General features: G+C 35.1%; 1 protein-coding gene across 1 annotated transcript; it reads right to left on the bottom strand.

Annotated features, from left to right (window-relative positions):
* Window positions 1–11,068: 11,068 nt before the first annotated feature.
* LOC131616296 (gibberellin 20 oxidase 2-like) lies at window positions 11,069–13,040 on the bottom strand. The gene is made up of 3 exons (XM_058887593.1): window positions 12,441–13,040; window positions 11,591–11,912; window positions 11,069–11,501 (listed from the first exon to the last, which is right to left on the bottom strand). Exons 1-3 carry the CDS (start codon window positions 12,971–12,973, stop codon window positions 11,223–11,225), a joined length of 1,134 nt encoding a protein of 377 aa, XP_058743576.1. The 5' UTR covers window positions 12,974–13,040; the 3' UTR covers window positions 11,069–11,222.
* Between the last annotated feature and the right edge of the window lie 6,388 nt (window positions 13,041–19,428).

The raw sequence follows: 19,428 nt of genomic DNA, 5'->3' as shown, positions 1-19,428 counted from the left end.
TATTTAAAACTAAAGCTTCAAATAGTCTAATACATCATTTCTTTTACTCTAGAAGTCTATATTACTTTTGTTATGACATCTATTGGTATTTTATTATCGCAGTTTTTAAAAAGGTACTATAATGATAACTACTACCCTTCTGATGTAATCAGTCATGCAGTTAAATCATTGTAAAACCTGTCAATGTAATTAAAGATGTTTTCAATTGACATCTCTACAATACAACTTTTGATACAAGCTGAACAATGTTTAAAATATTATTGTACAAAACCTACTTGCTTTTCCAATACACTACCATCATCTACCGTATATTCTTGGAAAGAGAAACTACTTTTACCCAATTCACTTCCTATCTCTCTACCATCAATGCAAATATTTTGTGGGTAGAATATTATAGTAATCAAATTAGATGATCATGTATCACTGAGGTCTTTTATTCTATTTCCAACAATAACATTGGCAATGGTTAAGGTGGAGAAGTAGGTGTCTATCTGAGTGTTTGCATTGGATTCATGTTGATTTTTTTATCAAATATTTGTTAATGGAATTATTAATAAAAATCAAAATATTTTTGATTTAATGATTTGATCTTATTTTGTTAATTTTGAATATTATAATTAATTGAATTGAAAATTTTCAATTACTCTTCACTATTAAATGTTTTCACAATTAGTTACCAAAAAAATTATGTTTTCACAATTAATAATTTTTAATATACAAATTTTAAAAATTTCACTTTTAAAAAAGCTTAATTTTTACAATATATTTATATTGTAAAGAAGTGTTATCTTTTGAAAAAAAGACTAATAATTTGGTATCTTGCTATTGATCATGAGCAAATCAAATATTTTGATAATAGTTTACACAATTTTTTCTCTTATTATAAATTTTAAACACAGTCTTTAATGACTATTATTATAAAATAAACACTAATTAATAATAATAATAATAATAATTATTATTATTATTATTAATTTATTATTTATAGAGTTAAAATGATATTTATAAATATCAAGTTTTAAAGAAAAACGATATATATATATATATATATATATATATATATATATATATATATATATATATATATATATTAGTATATATATATATATATATATTAGTATCTTAAGAGAAAAAGATCGAATCATTTTGTGATAGAAATAAAAAAAAAACAAAATCTTACCTTCCCTTATTAAATAAATAGAAAATATACATAAACAATAAACAATGTTATTAATATAAGAGAAAATGGGTGATACACTGACATTATGAAAGTTTTTATGTTTATATAGTCAAGTTGATAGTTTTGCATTAATATACGATAATACACATTCATTTAGAATTTTTTTTTTTTGTACTTTTAGATTTTCAAAAAATTTGCATAAAAAACTTTTTTTTTACCAATTTTTGAGATGAAAAAATACTTGTATAAAAGCGTGTATATTCAAAATCAATTAATATACTTCACACATATTACAATATTTGTTTCCGTTGGATTACATGCAATCAATGACTTTTAGTATAAGAAATCAAAAATTTATATAATTTATGATTTAATAACAATATTCTATAGTGTTTAATTAAAATTTATGATTTCACTATTATTGAATTTCATTATTTATGATTTCTTTTTTTGGTCAATCTTTGTTTATGATATCACTAATGCTAGAAATTCTAAAAATTATTTGTTGGAAAGACAAATATAATCTAAAATATTAAAAATCTTCCATCTTGGAAAGACAATTATTTAGTTTCTATTTGCTTCTAATATTTGCTTTTTTCTATTTTTTTATTACATTTTTTTGCTTCTATTATTCACATATATTATAATAAAATTGTATTTTGTATTAAAAAATATTATTGATCTAAATATTTTTACGGGTACCCGACATTTTTCTATATATTTAATTATTATTTTTTCACAGGTACCAGATATTTTTCTATATATTTAGATTATTATTTTTTCACGGGTACCAGAAATTTTTCTAAACATTCAATTATTATTTTTTCACGCCAAACATTTTTCCAAACATTCAATTATTATTTTTTTCACTGGTATCAGACATTTTTCTATATATTCAATTATTATTTTTTCACGGGTACTAGACATTTTTCTAAACATTCAATTATTATTTTTTCATGGGTACCAGACATTTTTCTAAACATTCAATTATTATTTTTTCGAAAATTTTTCTATGCATTCAATTATTTTTTTTTACAGGTACCAGACATTTTTCTATACATTCAATTATTATTTTTTCACGGGTACCAGACATTTTTCTATACATTCAATTATTATTTTTTTACGGGTATCATACATTTTTCTATACATTCAATTATTATTTTTTACAGGTACCCGACATTTTTCTAATAAAAAATATATATCTGAAACAAATGCGCGTCCCGTACCAAAACCTGTGCGAACGCAATTTCACACAAAAAATCTCCACAATTTTTAACACCTACAACCTTGTACATATTGCACACTAGCAACCATTGTACATACAAGTTCTCCTACACTTATTTCACGTACAGTAACCAAATCCTTCACAATTTCTACACAACCTCTTTCTCAACCTATAAACCATCACCAAAGAACCAAATAATTCAAACATGCATAAGCAACCATTATCAACACCAAAATTCACCAAAACTCTCATTCACACACATTCAAATTCAATACCACAAATAAACATTTTTCAACATACAAACCCTCATAATTCTCCTGCAAAATCACAAACCAAGTTTAAGCAAACAATACACCACAAACTGATAGGCCCAGCAGAATTGTGAGGAAGCCCACATGGCTTCAAGACTATTTCATGGATTAATTAGTTTATTTTAAGTTCAGCAATTTTATATTTTCCTCCAAATGGGCCGATCCGGTTTGTACCCAAGGCCCATATTTTATTATCTTGTATTTATAGAGCTGTTGTCTCTATCTTTGGTATGCTGAATGAAAACTAATTTTATTATTGTCTCAATTTTTATCTCTTTTCTTTGAGTAGAACCCTAGTTTATGGTAGTAGCAAAACCCTTCTTATCAATTGGTGCTTTCATCTCCCCTCTCAATGCCTCCCAAACCCACAAATCCTACACCCAAAGACATTGAAGATACTCTTCATGCCACAAATCAACGTATTGAGAACCTCATTTCTACCCATGAGAATCTTGAATCCTCCATGGAAGCTAACAACCAGGCTGTAGCTTTGCAGCTAGGGCAGATCCACACAAATCACACAAACTTGGAATCCACCATGAACAGCAACTTTGCTGCTCTTACAGCTCTAATGAACCAGCAATTTGCAGCAATGACAGCAGTTGCTGCTATACCTAGATCTAATCCTACATCTACCCCCACCCCCACTACCAGATCTACCCCTACATCTACCACCATCCCTACAACCAGACCTACCCCTTTCTCCACCACCAGATCTACCCCTACATCTCCTCCTTTCTCTACAACCAGCACTATGCATTTTACCTCCCCTTCTTCCCAAATCAACTCCACCCTTGTCTCAACCCAACTTTATACCCCTCCACCACCACCCCCTTCGTCCACCTTTACACGACCTATCTCATCCATTCACACATCCAATTCTGCATTCTACCCTTATTCCACCTCATTTACAAATCCTTTTCCCCCAAATTACACACAGCCACCTCATTTTTTAACACAGCCCCCAAACCTACTTTATACTTCTTTTCCCCAACTCACAGCCGTCACCCAACCACCCACATACGCTTCTTACCCATATACCCCTCAAGCCACCCAAATTCCCTTTTCACCCCCACCTAATTCTGGTTTTAGACACCCAAAAATTGAGTTAAATTACTTTGACGGAACGGATGCTTTAGAATGGCTTTTTCAAGCTGAACAATTCTTTGCTTTTTATAGTATCCCATTTGAGAATCGCTTACCTATGGCAGCCTTCTATATGAAAGGTGAGGCACTTGGTTGGTATAAATGGATGTTTCAAAGCAATGAACTCACTACTTGGGAAGCTTTTTCAAGAGCTTTAGAACTTCGTTTCGGTCCCTCCACTTACGAAAACCATCAAGCTCAATTATTTAAACTTAGACAGCATGGTTCTGTTACGGAATATCAAGCCAGCTTTGAAAAGTTAGGAAACCGTGTGATTGGTTTGCCAGCAGAGGCAATTCTTAATTGTTTTATCTCGGGATTAATTCCAGAAATCCGTAGTGAACTAGCTGTTCAACGCCCTCAATCCATCACTCATGCCATAGGCCTAGCTAAACTCATTGAAGCAAAGCTAAAGGATTCAAAGCCCAAGTTCAAAGTACCATATAGCAGCACCCCTACCCCTCCCAACGTACCTAAACCACTACCCATTTCCCCACATATGGCTGCTGCCTCAAAATCAGCTGTTTCTCAACCCACCTCCAACTCACGTTTCCCAATTCGACGGATTACACCAACACAGCAGGCTGAACGCAGGGCTCAAGGTTTATGTTTTAATTGCGATGAAAAATTTATTCTAGGTCATAAATGTTCCAATGGTAAATTCTTATTGCTTATGGTTGATGATGATATTCCAACAGCTACTAATGATGACACTAGCGAAACTATTCCTTCAGAAGCTGTTTTGGACTCAGAAATAGATGAAACTTATTTTCAGCTCTCTCCACAAGCTGCAAGTGGACAATTCTCTCCTAAGACTTTAAAGTTTAAAGGATTGATTGATGGGCTGGTTGTCACTGTTCTCATAGATACAGGCAGTACTCATAACATCCTCCAACCGCGAATTGCAACACACCTCAAAATCCCTACCATACATATCCCTAATTTTTCTGTCATGGTGGGTAATGGCTCTAAGCTTCACTGTTCAGGTCTATGTTCTAAAGTCCCTATTACACTCCAAGACCAATTATTCATTATACCTTTCTATTTAATCCCAATTGAAGGAGCTGATGTAGTCTTGGGAATGGAATGGTTGCGTACCCTTGGCCCAATTGTTGCTGACTTTTCTATCCCAGAAATTTCATTCACCTATGAAGCCAAAAAGATTACTATTCAAGGCGATGCTAAACAGACCCCCACCCCCTCTACTTTCACCCAACTCTGCCATCTCTTACATACTGATTCTGTTGCTTCCTTGCACCTTTTAATTTACCAACCATCCTTTGATCCACTCACAAATTACCCACCTCATTCCCATGAAAACCTACCCAATACTTCCCCACCAGAAATAGCTGCCCTTATCAACTCGTACCCTACGGTTTTCCAAGCCCCACATGGTTTACCTCCTAGTCGCCCACATGACCACCACATTCCCTTAAATCCCAATACACCTCCCATAAATGTTCGACCCTATCGCTATCCTCACTCACAAAAGGAAGCAATGACCACCCTAATTCATGAGATGTTAAGTGAAGGCATAATAAAACCTAGTACAAGTCCTTTCTCCTCACCGGTTCTCCTAGTCCGCAAGAAAGATGGTTCATGGCGGTTTTGTGTTGACTATCGCGCATTGAATGCAGTTACTATACGAGACCGATTTCCCATCCCCACCATTGATGAGCTTTTTGATGAGTTGGGTTCTGCTACTTTGTTTACAAAGATTGACCTACGGTCAGGCTACCATCAAATTAGGGTTGTACCCGAAGACACTCACAAGACGGCATTTATAACCTTTGATGGGCACTATGAGTTTTTGGTGATGCCCTTTGGCCTAACTAATGCTCCTAGTACTTTTCAATCGGCGATGAATGACCTCTTGCGACCTTACTTGAGATGGTTTGTTTTAGTTTTCTTCGACGACATTTTAATTTACAGTAATTCTTATTCTGATCATTTACTTCATTTAACTTTGATTTTAGACCTACTTGCTTCAAATCAATTTGTTGCAAAGCTTTCTAAGTGTGTTTTTGCAGTTCCTAAAGTTGATTATCTAGGTCATGTCATTTCGTTAAGTGGAGTTACCCCTGATCCAGACAAAATAAAAGCAATTGTAGATTGGCCACAGCCACGATCGCTCACGCAACTCAGGGGATTTTTGGGCCTCACCGGTTTTTACAGACGTTTTGTCCGTCACTACGCCACACTCGCCGCTCCACTCACCGATTTATTACGATCCACTAAGTTTACATGGAATACAGATGCAGAGTCTGCCTTTACAAATTTAAAGAAAATAATGACTGCCACCCCTGTTCTTGCTCTCCCTGACTTCAGTAAAACCTTTGTTGTAGAGACCGATGCTTCTGCCGTAGCCATTGGAGCTGTTCTTTCACAAGACGGTCATCCTTTATCATTCTTCAGTAAGAAATTGTGCCCAAGAATGCAAGCTGCTTCAGTCTATGTTCGGGAAATGTATGCAATCTCTGAAGCGGTAAAAAAATGGCGTCAGTACCTCATTGGAAGACACTTTAATATTTTCACAGATCAAAAAAGCCTTAAAAATCTTTTGGTTCAAACTATCCAAACCCCTGAGCAGCAAAAATGGGCGGCGAAAATGCAAGGTTTTAGTTTCGAGATTTTTTACAAACCTGGAAAAACAAACAGCGTGGCGGATGCCCTTAGCAGAAGACAGACAGAAGAAGACCCCCTTATGTTGGCAATTTCATCCACAATCCCTACATTCCTGTCCAATCTCCAACAGTACTACAAAGAAAACAAAACAGGACAAGAATTTGTTACTAAGTGTCTCAGTAATCCAAAAATGCAGAATTTTTTTGAGCTCAAACAAGGGCTATTATACTTTAAAAATCGTATTTTTTTACCTGATGATTTGGAGTTCAGAGCTTCTATACTTAAGGAATGCCACAGTACGCCGTCTGCTGGCCATTCGGGGATGAAACCTACTTTAGCTCGTATCTCAGCCACCTTCAGCTGGCCTGGCCTAGCTAGAGACGTCAAGCGCTTTGTTAGGTGTTGTTCTTCATGTCAAAACAATAAGTACCTCACAACAAAGAAACAAGGCTTGTTACAACCTCTAGAAATACCTAAACAGGTTTGGGAAGATTTGTCCATGGATTTTATTACTCACCTTCCGAAGTCTTTTGGACACACAGTCATTTGGGTTGTCTGCGACAGATTGTCCAAGTTCGCCCATTTCATTGCTTTACCACCAAAGTTCTCGGCCGTGGATCTGGCGCGCCGATTCTCCGTTGAGATATGTAGACTCCACGGAATCCCGAAAACAATCGTGTCTGACAGAGATCCGATTTTCTTAAGCACTTTCTGGAAGGAGCTTTTCCGAGTCCAAGGCACAACCCTGAAATACAGTACAGCTTATCACCCCGAGACTGACGGTCAAACAGAAGTTTTGAATAGATGTTTAGAAACATACCTACGGTGTTTCACAAGCGATAGCCCGAGACAGTGGTTCAAATTTCTCCACCTAGCGGAGTTCTGGCATAACTCAGCTTTCCATTCTTCTATTAAGATGACCCCTTTTGAAGCCCTCTATGGCCGACCACCACCGGCAGTGAAAGACTATGTTAAAGGGTTTTCTTCCATTCCATTATTGGACTCCACTCTACAACAAAGACAAACCATACTGAATACATTGAAGGTCAATCTACAACGCAGTCAGAAGAACATGAAAGATCAAGCAAATAAAAGGCGTAGAGAGGTTACCTTCACGGCCGGAGATCTTGTCTTGTTGAAGTTGCAACCGTATCGACAAACATCTGTTCAGCGCAGAACCTCCCAGAAACTTTCAAAGCGATATTATGGTCCTTTCTCTGTTCTGCGTAAAATCGGTCCGGTGGCATATGAGTTGCAACTACCACCAACTTCTAAAATCCACCCGGTCTTTCATGTTTCTCAGCTAAGATCCTTTCATGCCCAAGAGCCACCGATGGCACCATTTCCTCTACCGGAGAACCTGAGAGGATACGATGATGAGGATGAAGAGGAAAAATGTTTAGACTCAAATGGACAGACATTAAAAAAAACCAGGGAAGACTCGGTTGTGGGGTTAGATTCGTTGAAGGAGAGAAGAGATAAGGAATTAGTTCAAGAGGACTTAGAAGTTCTAAAGGGTTATGTGGGAAGTGGTTCATCTAAAGACTTTAAGACTTTTTCTAAGTCTTTAAAGTACAACACTTACGGTGTTTTTCCCAACCCCACGCGCCAGAAACAAGTTCACACCACTCAGCACATGCAGCCATCCGATTTTCCTAATCCAACTTCTGCACCGTTGGATCACATTGGATCCCATTTTTCTCCATCTTCTCACGCAACCCTTCGCCCACCAGTCCACAAATCTGCGATTCCCAAACCAACAGACCCATGTGCTTCCAGCTGTTTCCAACCTACCCCATTAAATGCCACACTGCCCAAGGATTTTTCCCAGCCACCCGTGACTCTGCAAGCTGCGCCGTTGGATTTGCAACGTTCGAATTCGTTGCGCTCTCCTACGTCCACGCGTCCACAAGTTTCAAATTTCCCAATACAGCTGGATTCCTCTCACAATGTTAACCCTAATGTTACTGCACCACTGATTACTGGGCCTTCCATTGGGCCGGGTCTTACAAGAAATATGTCTAACCTTAAGGACAAGGTTCTCATTGGGATGGATAGTAGTGATAGGCCCAGCAGAATTGTGAGGAAGCCCACATGGCTTCAAGACTATTTCATGGATTAATTAGTTTATTTTAAGTTCAGCAATTTTATATTTTCCTCCAAATGGGCCGATCCGGTTTGTACCCAAGGCCCATATTTTATTATCTTGTATTTATAGAGTTGTTGTCTCTATCTTTGGTATGCTGAATGAAAACTAATTTTATTATTATCTCAATTTTTATCTCTTTTCTTTGAGTAGAACCCTAGTTTATGGTAGTAGCAAAACCCTTCTTATCACAAACTAATACACGATAATCCCTTAAAAAAAATTTAACCATAAACCATATACAAATCCCCAATCCAAACTCTCAACAACAACCTGCAAGTTACAAAACAACCATAATCAAAACCTTTCATCCAACCTTACATCAAGTTCGAACTAAAAACAGCAAAACCAAAAAAAGAAAAGAAATATGGAACGAAGAAGAGAAATGTGAATCCAACCACCATAACGCTGCACACATCTCTGCTGTCGAAAACGAATTGCGTCGTCTATGCTTGAAAACCCACCTTCCACCGTTGATTGTATAGTTTTTTTTATTCTCTTTTGTTGCTTTTGGTTTTGCTTGCAGGTTGTTGTCGAGAATTCGCTGGCTTTTGAAGAAAGAAGATTAAAAAATAAGGCAAATCGAGAGCTACCACTACTATATCGAAATCGAACGCACCTCCTCCGCACGAAGCTCCGGCGAAAACTCATCAAGCCACGTCAAAAGTCCCTCCGATCTACGCCTCAGCCATACGTCGCTAGAGATATTACCAAAGAACAAGAAAGACATCAATGTGAGATAGGTTTTTAAGATAAAGCTGAAGCCAGATGGGCCAATTTCCAAGCATAAAGCAAGGTTAGTAGTTAGAGGTTTTTAAGAAAAATCTAGTTTGAACTACTTTGAAGTGTTTGCACCTGTAGCTAGACATGAAACAATCAGAATGGTGATTGATATAGTTGCAAATACGAATTGGCCTCTGCTACATTTAGATGTAAAATCTGCTTTTCTGAATGGTCCATTGCAAGAAGAAGTTTATGTGTTACAACCTCCTAGATTTGTGATACAGAATAAAGAAAGAATTGTGTACAAGCTGCATAAAGCTTTGTATGGACTTAAGCAAACCCTAAGAGCTTGGAATATGGAAATTGATTCATTTTACAAGCATCAGGGATTTAGAAAATGTGAAATGGAGTAAGGTTTGTATGTGCAGCATACCTCTGACGGCAAAGTATGAGCTTGAGTTGCAGAAGATGTTTGATCTGATGAATAATAAGTCTGTAGTCACACCTGCAGAAATAAACCATAAGCTCGCCTCTGATCCAGATGGTGAGGAAGTATATGCTACAACCTTCAAACAGTTGGTTGGCTCTCTGAGATACTTGTGTAAGACTAGACCTGACATATGTTATGCAGTTGGAATGGGGAGTAAGTTTTTGAATAAACCAAAGTGGTCACATTATCAAGCTATAATCATAATACTCAATTATGTAAAGGAAACTCTAAAGCATGGAATTATGTTTCCATCTGAAGTGTCACATGACTCTGAACTGATATGTTACTCAGACTCTGGCTGGTATGGAGACATAGTTGAAAGAAGAAGCACTACAGGCTACATCTGTATGTATCTAGGAGCTTCCATTTCTTAGTGTTCTAAGAAGCAATCAGTGGTTGCAATGTCAACTTGTGAAGCAGAATACATTGTTGGAGCACTGTCTGTGTGTCAAGTTGTTTGACTAATGAATTTGCTGCAAGAACTTAAGTTCAAGGTGAGCAAACCAGCCAAGTTGATGATTGATAACAAGTCAGCAATAAACCTTGTCAAGAATTCAATGTTGCATGGGAGAAGCAAGCATATAGATACAAAGTTCCATTTTTTATGCAACCAAGTTCAGAATGGAGTGCTTGAGGTTGTTCATTGTAGCACTCATAAACAACTTGCAGATTTGTTGAACAAAACTATCAAGACTGAACACTTCATTAATTTGAGTGATGAAATTGGTGTTGTTGATTTTAATTGGTTGAATATGAATTAAGGGATAATGTTAGATGTAATTCAAATTCAGCATTTGCATTTGATTAGCGTTTGAGTTTAGCTTGTTTAAGTCTCATTTTCATTTAGCCTTCATTTCAGTTGAAGTATATAAACTAAATCTCATTCAATTTTTTGTAATTTTTTAACCGTTTTAGTGCTTGAGAAAATTAGTTACAGTTTCTCTCTCTTTCTTTTTCTCTGCATCTCTTCTTTCATCTTCTTCCTTTTATGCATCAAAGGAGTTTGTTTAACTCCAACACGACTTAATGAACATGATCAAAGAAGGAGAGAGAACATGAAAAGAAAAAAGTCACTCTTCTTTATTAGGTTAAGTGAAAATGAAAGGCAAAAAGCAACTAAAAGAAAGACATTATAAGAAACTCTAACTTAAACAAGCAGAGGTCATAATAAAAATCCCCGTAACAACATCTTTTTGAAATTATAATCTGTAGTTGCCTGGAAATGAAATCAAGTTACATAAATAAATAATACATCCGTGTTCAATTCAATAAATGAAGCTAGCTAGCTAGCAAGCAATAATAATGCAATAAGGAAAAATGCATCTCAACCTCTAACAAAACCAAAACCAAAACCAAAACAATTTGTTGGTAAATAATCAAGGTAAATGGTTTCTAGCATTAGAGGATAGTAACCACTTGGTGAAATTTTGAAGTGTAGCTTCGTCAGCTCTATAGTACTTTTGTGTGAATTGAAGCAATTGTGACCATGTAAAATCAGGATACTCTTTTGTCCCATCTCTATTCACAATATCTTGTGGGGGTCTCACCATTTTGTCTTGTTTTGGACACAAAAAGAATGCCAAGGACCTCCTCTCTTTGTACCTATTAACCACTGCCCTATGCAAACAACTCTTGTATCTCCCATTTGATAATGCCTAAACAAACAACCAACAAATAAGTTAACACTGAGTGTACTATATTGTTACATATTTTTTGAGATGGCCTATGTACGAAAATTACGTACCGTGAACGTATCGCCAATGTTAACAACAAATGCATCTGGACGAGGTCTAACCGTCTGCCATTTCTCGTCAGCAAACACATCTAGCCCTCCAACTTGATCTTGATGAAGTATGGTTAATGTTGTTGGGTCACAATGTGGTCCTGTCCCTAATGCAACACTTGGTTCTTGGCATGATGGATAGTAGTTGCATCTCATTATGGAACAACCATCTTCAAATAAGTACTTATAATGTAACCTATCCACTCCTAAGCTTATAGCTAATATCTCCATTAGTTTCATTCCTAACTTCTTCATTGCTTCACAATACTTCTGGAAAGCCACCCTGCATGTATTAAAAAATGCAAAATGAGTATAAGGTCTATTACATCTATATTCTATAGTGTACACTCTGGTCTCTCACCTAAAACATTTCGCTTTTATAAATATCATGTTTGAGAGACTTTATACAATCAGATTTTTCACCTAAAATATTTCGTTCTTACCTACCTCATACTTTAAGACTTGTGTACATTCCAATAACTTGGGCCGAGTTTTGAGCTAGAGCTAATAGAATTCGCCCTCAACCCGTCCATATGAATCATAGTGATTATAAGATATTTATAATTCTTAAATATGGGACAAGACGATATCACTATATTTATTGTACGTAGTGTCTCGATAAAAGAAAAAAAATAACAATAAAAACAAAACATGCAAACAAACAAAAAAACAATGTACGTGTAAAAGCCAAATAGCTCTAAAGACCAAAAAAGTACTCTATAAACATTGAAAAATTAATATAAAAATTATTTTGAAGTAGTAATATTAAACGTGCATAGAACTCATAGTAATAATATTATTATATTCTTACCCAGTTTGTTTCAAATCTTCTCTCAAAGACGTGGAGTTAAAGTAGTTAGTAACAACAGGCTCAAAGGAATTATTATCATGAAATGGAAAAGAAAGTGTTTCCTTCCATGGCAACTTGGAAGAGAATCTATCAGCATGAGCACCAGAATAGCCCCACATAGAACCCTTCATCTTACGAACACCAAGTTTCTTATCAATCGGAAGCTTAAAAAAAGCATCCATTTGATCATAAGCTTCACCAACAAGACTCAAATCAACACCATGGTTAACCACTTGAAAAAAACCATGAGTTGAACAAGCTTTAGAGATTAACATGGCAGCATTGTTTGTGGCTTCTTCGTTGCCTTTAAGGAAACCTTCAAGGTCTATCAATGGTGCTTGAAACTCTTCATTTGCGTTCACTAGATACTCTTTAGGCCAAACGAAGTTGGTTGGAACGTTACGTTGTTTTTGTAACCATGTTGGGTCGTAGAAGTGGTTTTGATGGACTATGTCTTGGTGGTTACTAGACACTAAGCAGAGACCAGAATCCATGACACAATAATTGTAGTTTGATGAAATTAAGGAATGAGGAAATTAATAATGATTAGAGACAAGATTGTTGGAGTTATTTATAGGTGTACATGTATAGGCCAAGAAATGGCATGAAATTTGTAGGTTGAAGCATGGAATATAATGCAAGAAAACAAAAAATAGTTTAAAAAGTGGAATCAAATTGGTTAGATAAAAATAAATAAAAATGGAATGGAATTTTGAAGGTCATGCCGCATGCTTGAGTTGAGGGGTTTGTGCCTGAATTCGCACGCTTTTCTCGGTATCCAATTTGGGCAGGATGCTTGATTTTCATTTGGAATCATGATAAGAAACATAGGGATGAAATGGATTGACTAATGCATTTTTTTTCATAAAAATTCTATGATAAAGGATTGAATGTTGCATTAATAATGAGTTGACTTTAAGTAAATATTAAAAATTAAATATAAGCTGACTTTTCCCTATAAAAGTATAAGTTGACTTTTTTCAAGAAATAAATAAGTTGACTTAAACCATATCATAAGATTTGTATGTGCGTAAAATGGGTAGATGGAATGAAAATTTAAAACAAATACTTTTTTATTGCTAAGTGTAAGTGATTCATATTTGTGATCTCTTTTTAATTTTTTTTATTAAGTTGTTTGTGGTTTCTTTGTTATTAATGAAGTAATGAAATTTGGGCCAATTGGTGATTCAACCAAAAATTAGATTTCTGTTTGATTGAATTAATCTTAAAAAGTGCTTTATATCTCAAAAGAGACAATAAAATTAGTGGTTGCTGATTACAACCTATATGTTTTTTTTAAATCTTGTGAATTTTTAAAATTGCACGTCTGATTCAGAGAGATCTCTCACTGTCATTAAGTAGAAGATCTTGGAGGCTGAACGTGTTAGGGTTGACCGTGTTATGGATGTCTTCCCCAAATTTCGTCATATTGTCACTATACTCGAGAGTGTCACGCTGAGGAGAGATATAGGATGGCACGTTTATCAAGGACTAAATTTAGACGACATAAATAGAGGCATGTGGCGCACTAAGTATAGGAGGAACCGGAGAAACAAGGGTTTGCGCCAGACACAATAGGTATAGACCATTTGCATGTTTGTAAAAAAATTGAGCTGAAATTTATGACATTTGTCTTAGAAATGTCATATGTATATTGTTTTATCAGTCTACTTATGTATGTTAAAACAATGCATTTTTATATATGATATCTTATTTTTCTGAATTAAAACTATGTCAATCATGTATGTTGAAACAATGCACTTGTATGTATGTTTCACCAATTCATTGTTATTCGAATAACATATTTATATTTGACTCTGGGATTTGTCTGGATAATGTTATTCATATACACCCTGCAACAAAACATTGAGGTCTTTACATGGCTGTTATTTGAGTCAGAGATTTGTATGGATAGTGTTATTCATATACACCCTGCTTCAAAATATTGAAGTCTTCGCATGGTTATTATTTGAGTCGGGGGTTTGTCTGAATAGTGTTATTAGGATACTCATTGCATCAAAATATTGAAGTCTTCACATGGTTAATATTTGAGTCAAAATTTTGTTCGGATAATATTATTTGGATACACCCTGCGTCCAAATATTGAAATCTTCACATAGATATCATCTAAGGAGTTTGTCCAAATAGTGTCATCTAGATACACCATACGTCAAAACATTAAAGTCTTCATAAGATTATTATTTGAGCCAAGGGTTTGTCCAAATAGTGTTATCCGAACACACCTTGCGTCAAAACCTTGAAGTCTTCACATGGTTATTATTTGAATCAATGGTTTGTCTAGATAGTGTTATCCGAATACACCCTACATTAAAATATTGAAGTCTTCACATGGTTAGTCAGGGGTTTGTCCGGATAGTGTTATCTGAATACATTCTGCATTAAAAGTGTAAACGTGAAACAAAGTTTATGGTTGAGTCATGTGTTTGTCGTGATAGTGTTATCTGGATACACTCTGCATTAAAAATATTAATGCGGTATTTCAAAACTAAACATGTTTTTGATCAATTTGTCAAATTTTAAATTGTAGATATTACAAATGCAATCCATTTTATACACATAATTAACTATGCAAACTAAAATGCATCAAAATATGTTACATTGACTAAATCTTTGGGTGCTTATGCACTAGACTTTTTCTATTTCACTCTTTTTCAATTTCGTTCAATTTGTCAAACTCGGCAATCTTAACCAAAAAAGTATTCTCTAATCAGCCGATACGCCTTTGGCACGTGTTCTCGACTCTACATATGTTTGTGGTAAAGGACACTCACGCTTCAAGTAAACTTGTACAAAATATCTCATTTTTTAAATCCATCAAATACATATAATTTGGTTAGCTATATTATTTGGTGGACCACTTTGGAGCAGCAAAAAAAATCTAAAATACCATGCTTTGTTAACTCAACAAAAAATCTATCATACATACTTGCTACAAGATATCTCATTTCACAAAAACGCGGGCACTTTTCACTTGGTGTTAAAATACCAGTTCTACCAAGAATCATAGATTTCAATGTATTGTTGTATCATTTTGGTTTCTTGTATGTTACCTCCTAAAATCTTCATTATGAGAAGTTAACTCTTTGATAAGATGTTGACAAACAAATGTAAGATTATCCTTCCCCAAACATGTTAGGGCTAAAACAACGTGAAATTTGTAGCTACCATCACCCTTAACATATTAATCTTGTTAATGTATTTGTGCAAGAAAACATGCATATCCTTAATATTGTGGTTCTATGTGCTTACTTTCCAACGCTAAAGACTGATAAAGTTGATGGTAATTACTTTCCAACTCTCTGATGATAGTAACAAAACTTTGAGACTTTTCAAGTCTCGTGTACTAGGAGACTCAAGATTCCATTGTAGTGCTTCTATGATCGATGTATCTAACGAAGAATCTTGAAAGCATCAGAGTTGTGAAAGAGATGAAGTGTGAAAGCTTGTCACTTCCTGTTTGAGTGACTAGAGTTTTGTGAAAGTATGAAAGTAAACCCTAAGATACTAAAGCAACTAACACACACAGACACACACTCATACTTAAAACCTATTTTCTAACTATCAAATGTATTGAAATGTGTTCAAGACCGAGCCAAGTGATTAGGAAAATCCTAGCTTCCTTTTAAAAGCATTTTTTAACTACCTAATCAATTGGGACCTTAAGTTAATTGATTTGAAAAACTTTTTTGAACTACTGAATCAATAGAGACCTTAAGCAAACGATTGAAAGAATCCTGAACGATTATACAATTGATTATGACAATGACTTAATGACTGCCAACGACTCTCAATCCAATCTTTCCAAAATGGGCCAGAACAAATGATTATTTTCCCTATCCAATTGTGTGGGCTTATGATACAATTGAATAGACCATTAAAAATGCCCATGGATATTTTCCTTTTTTGGATTTTACTTCTCCTATATAAAGGAGGACCTTCTCTTTATTTCACACCATTTTCTAAAGCTCTCTATTTTCTATGAAATTTATCTCTCTCTCTCTCTCTCTCTAAAAATATTTTCTCCCACTGAAAATTTCTTTAGTTCCTTTGAGTAAAAAGCTACTAGTGAGGAATTATATTGATCTCATGTTGTTGTTATAACTCTCAAGAATGTGACACTCTTTAGAAATTAAGTTTGGTTCATGAAAAAACCAATCATAATTAATCTTTGTTTTGCTTTTTAGAATTTTTTCAGAAAAAATAGATAAGCCTGGGAATTCTCTAATTGGTTCATTAGCTTAGCCTGGTTAAAAGCTTTCATTTTGGTTAGGAATAAGCCTTTGTAAAATCTCAAAATCAGCTTGTATCAAGGTTCGTGGGCATAACATGTAAAAGTTTAAAGATTATATTCAAAATCTCAAGAAGATCTCTTAGGGACAGGAGTAGGCCAACGTTCGCTGGAACCTGGATAAACCATTGGTGTCATCTCTCTAAACCCTTATCTTTTACTTTTGATTTACTTTACTTTTTTTTACATTTCTGCTAGTAATTGTTCTCAGATCTCAAAAGATACTAGCACAATTAATTTACTAAGTAACAAAACCGTAAAATTAATCGCGAATCTTGAATACCACAAGTCAACCCCCACCGCTCTTTCTTGTGTTTAGATTCACTTGTCCACCAAGTAACATCATACCCTAACTTCTATTAAAGACTAATCGTCCCAGGAAGAAAATGACTTCAAGCTATTCATTAAACAAATTCACATTCTTTAATGGAGAAGAGTATAATTTATGGAAAGAGAAAATGAAAATTTTTATTGAAGTGATGGATCATGGTATTTGGAAGGCTGTGAATAAATGTCCATTTGTTCACACACAAAATAAAAGGTGTTGTAGTGAACAAACCGGAAAAGTATTGGACTAAAGATGATAAAGAAAATGTGCAATAAAGTTTGAAGGAAAAAGTTGTCATCACTATCGCTCTTGATTAATTTTTACGAGTTTCTCACTGCGAAACTGCAAAAGAAATGTGAGACATCCTCCATATTATCCATGAAGGCACCACTGAGGTAAAGAGGGAAAGGTTTGTCACATTAACCCATGAGTATGAAACACAATAAATGGGGGTTTGAATTGAGTTTCAAGGTTTGAAAACAATTTCTTCCCAAATCAAAAAGGCAAAAACAAAATAACAAAAATAAATAACACAATTATTTTTATCCCGGTTCATTGTTAACGAAGTTACTCCAGTCCACCCGCCAAGGTGGTCTCGCCTCATCAACAAGGATTTAAATCCACTATAACCAAAGTGATCAAAGAACCACAATAAAGACTACCTGTCAATATTGCAAACCACAACAAAGACTAATTGTCACTTGTTGCAAACCACAAAGACTAACGGTCAATGTCTTATTGAGAATTTTGACTAAAGCCTTAGTCTCTCAAGGAACTATCAACTTCACTCGTTGAATACAAGGATTTTGTGTTTTCAGAGTTGCTTCTTGAAAGCAGATTACACAAATTTGAAATACAATTAAATAATACAAAAGTGTTAAGCACGTTTCGAACAAAATCTCACTTGTTTCAAGTTATTGAATAAAAGTTCCATTGCTTATAAAACTATACAAAGAAATGATCAGAGTGATTTTAGCAGCATATCAATAAAGAAATGATCTCGTCCTTTGAATGTTTCTTCTAATTTTTCTTTTTATAGCTAAAGAAGAGAAGTCTGTTGAAGGGTAGAATTGAAATATGCAATTCCAGTTGTATAGTTTCAACAGTCAGTGAGGGAGTGGTAGACAGTATGATATAGTAGTACTGACCTAGCGCCACCCTATTCGAGTAGTGGAAGAATATATACCATATATTGTTTCCTCACGTGAATCCAAATTTGATCTTTTATCTTCTAATCTTCAGAGGCTTCATATAGTACATGTTGAAGCATGTTTAGAAGGACCAAAATATTGAGTCATCAAAAACTAAGTCTTTAGAGTCTTCGGAACTTGTTCACTCAGAACCTTATCTTTAGAGTCTTCAAATCTTCAGAGCTTAAGTCTTTAGAGTCTTCAGAACTTGTTTAAACAGAACATTGTCTTTAGAGTCTTTAGCTCTTGGTCTTCAGAAGCTTTGTCTTCAGAATCTTCAGAACTTTCTCATACAGAAACTTGTCTTCAGAATCTTCAGAATTTGGACAACAGAATCTCAGAGCTAGAGGAGGCCCCAAAAGCTCTTTCATGAAAGTCTCAATCGGAAGCTCTATTACTAATGTTCATCAGAGTCGTTGTTATAGAAGCATTCTCGAACTTGACTGAATCTATAAACACGTTGATTTTTTCCAAAGTTGAAGTGTGTTGTGTCCAGAACTTGATGACGTCGCACGCCTTTTCTTTAGAGTTAGAACCTGCTAGACATAAAATATTATAGTACTAAATTGTTTTTAAGATATCATGTAATGTTATCATCAAAACCTAAGGGCAGATGCAGAACCAAATCTTGTTCTTACACGTGCCCTGTCATAAAATAGGATTTGTGAGGTCCATGTTAGCCTCTAACTACTATAAATAAGCCCACTCGCTATATTGTTTCATACCAAAACACTAAAAACCATAGTGAACATCATTTGTCTTAGAAATGTTCGCTTTACCGACAATACACCATCAAGAGAATTTAAGATCACCGAGTACACCCCTCTTGAAGATCTGCAATACACCATGCAGGACCTTCTACCATATGATGACAATCGCAAAATTGTGAAGATCGAGTACCGCTCGCCATCCTTTGACAAAGAGGGGAAGCTTGAGTTCAACAACCTTGAGCAGAAGATTATCGCGAATTTGCGGGCTATGTGGACAACCTTCTTCCGTTTAGAATTAAAAGTTTTTATTGAGTTGGATGCGACCATTTCAATATCAGTCGATGATATTATCAACATTTTAAGACGTCCACCTGGATATTGAAGTAGTGCAATGTTTGATCTATGTTTAATC

The sequence above is a fragment of the Vicia villosa genome, linkage group LG1, assembly GCF_029867415.1.
Source record: "Vicia villosa cultivar HV-30 ecotype Madison, WI linkage group LG1, Vvil1.0, whole genome shotgun sequence".
Taxonomy (NCBI): Eukaryota; Viridiplantae; Streptophyta; class Magnoliopsida; order Fabales; family Fabaceae; genus Vicia; species Vicia villosa.
Note: the sequence above shows the minus strand (reverse complement) of the source record. Positions and strands in the feature narration are given on the sequence as shown.

Bases quoted from the DNA above. Each gene is read 5' to 3' on its own strand.
- LOC131616296 (XM_058887593.1), bottom strand. From the start codon at position 12,973: ATGGATTCTGGTCTCTGCTTAGTGTCTAGTAACCACCAAGACATAGTC. The intron at 11,913-12,440 runs GTAAGAATATAA...TAATACATGCAG, and splicing joins GAAGATTTGAAACAAACTGG to GGTGGCTTTCCAGAAGTATT. The intron at 11,502-11,590 runs GTACGTAATTTT...TTGTTTGTTTAG, and splicing joins ACATTGGCGATACGTTCACG to GCATTATCAAATGGGAGATA.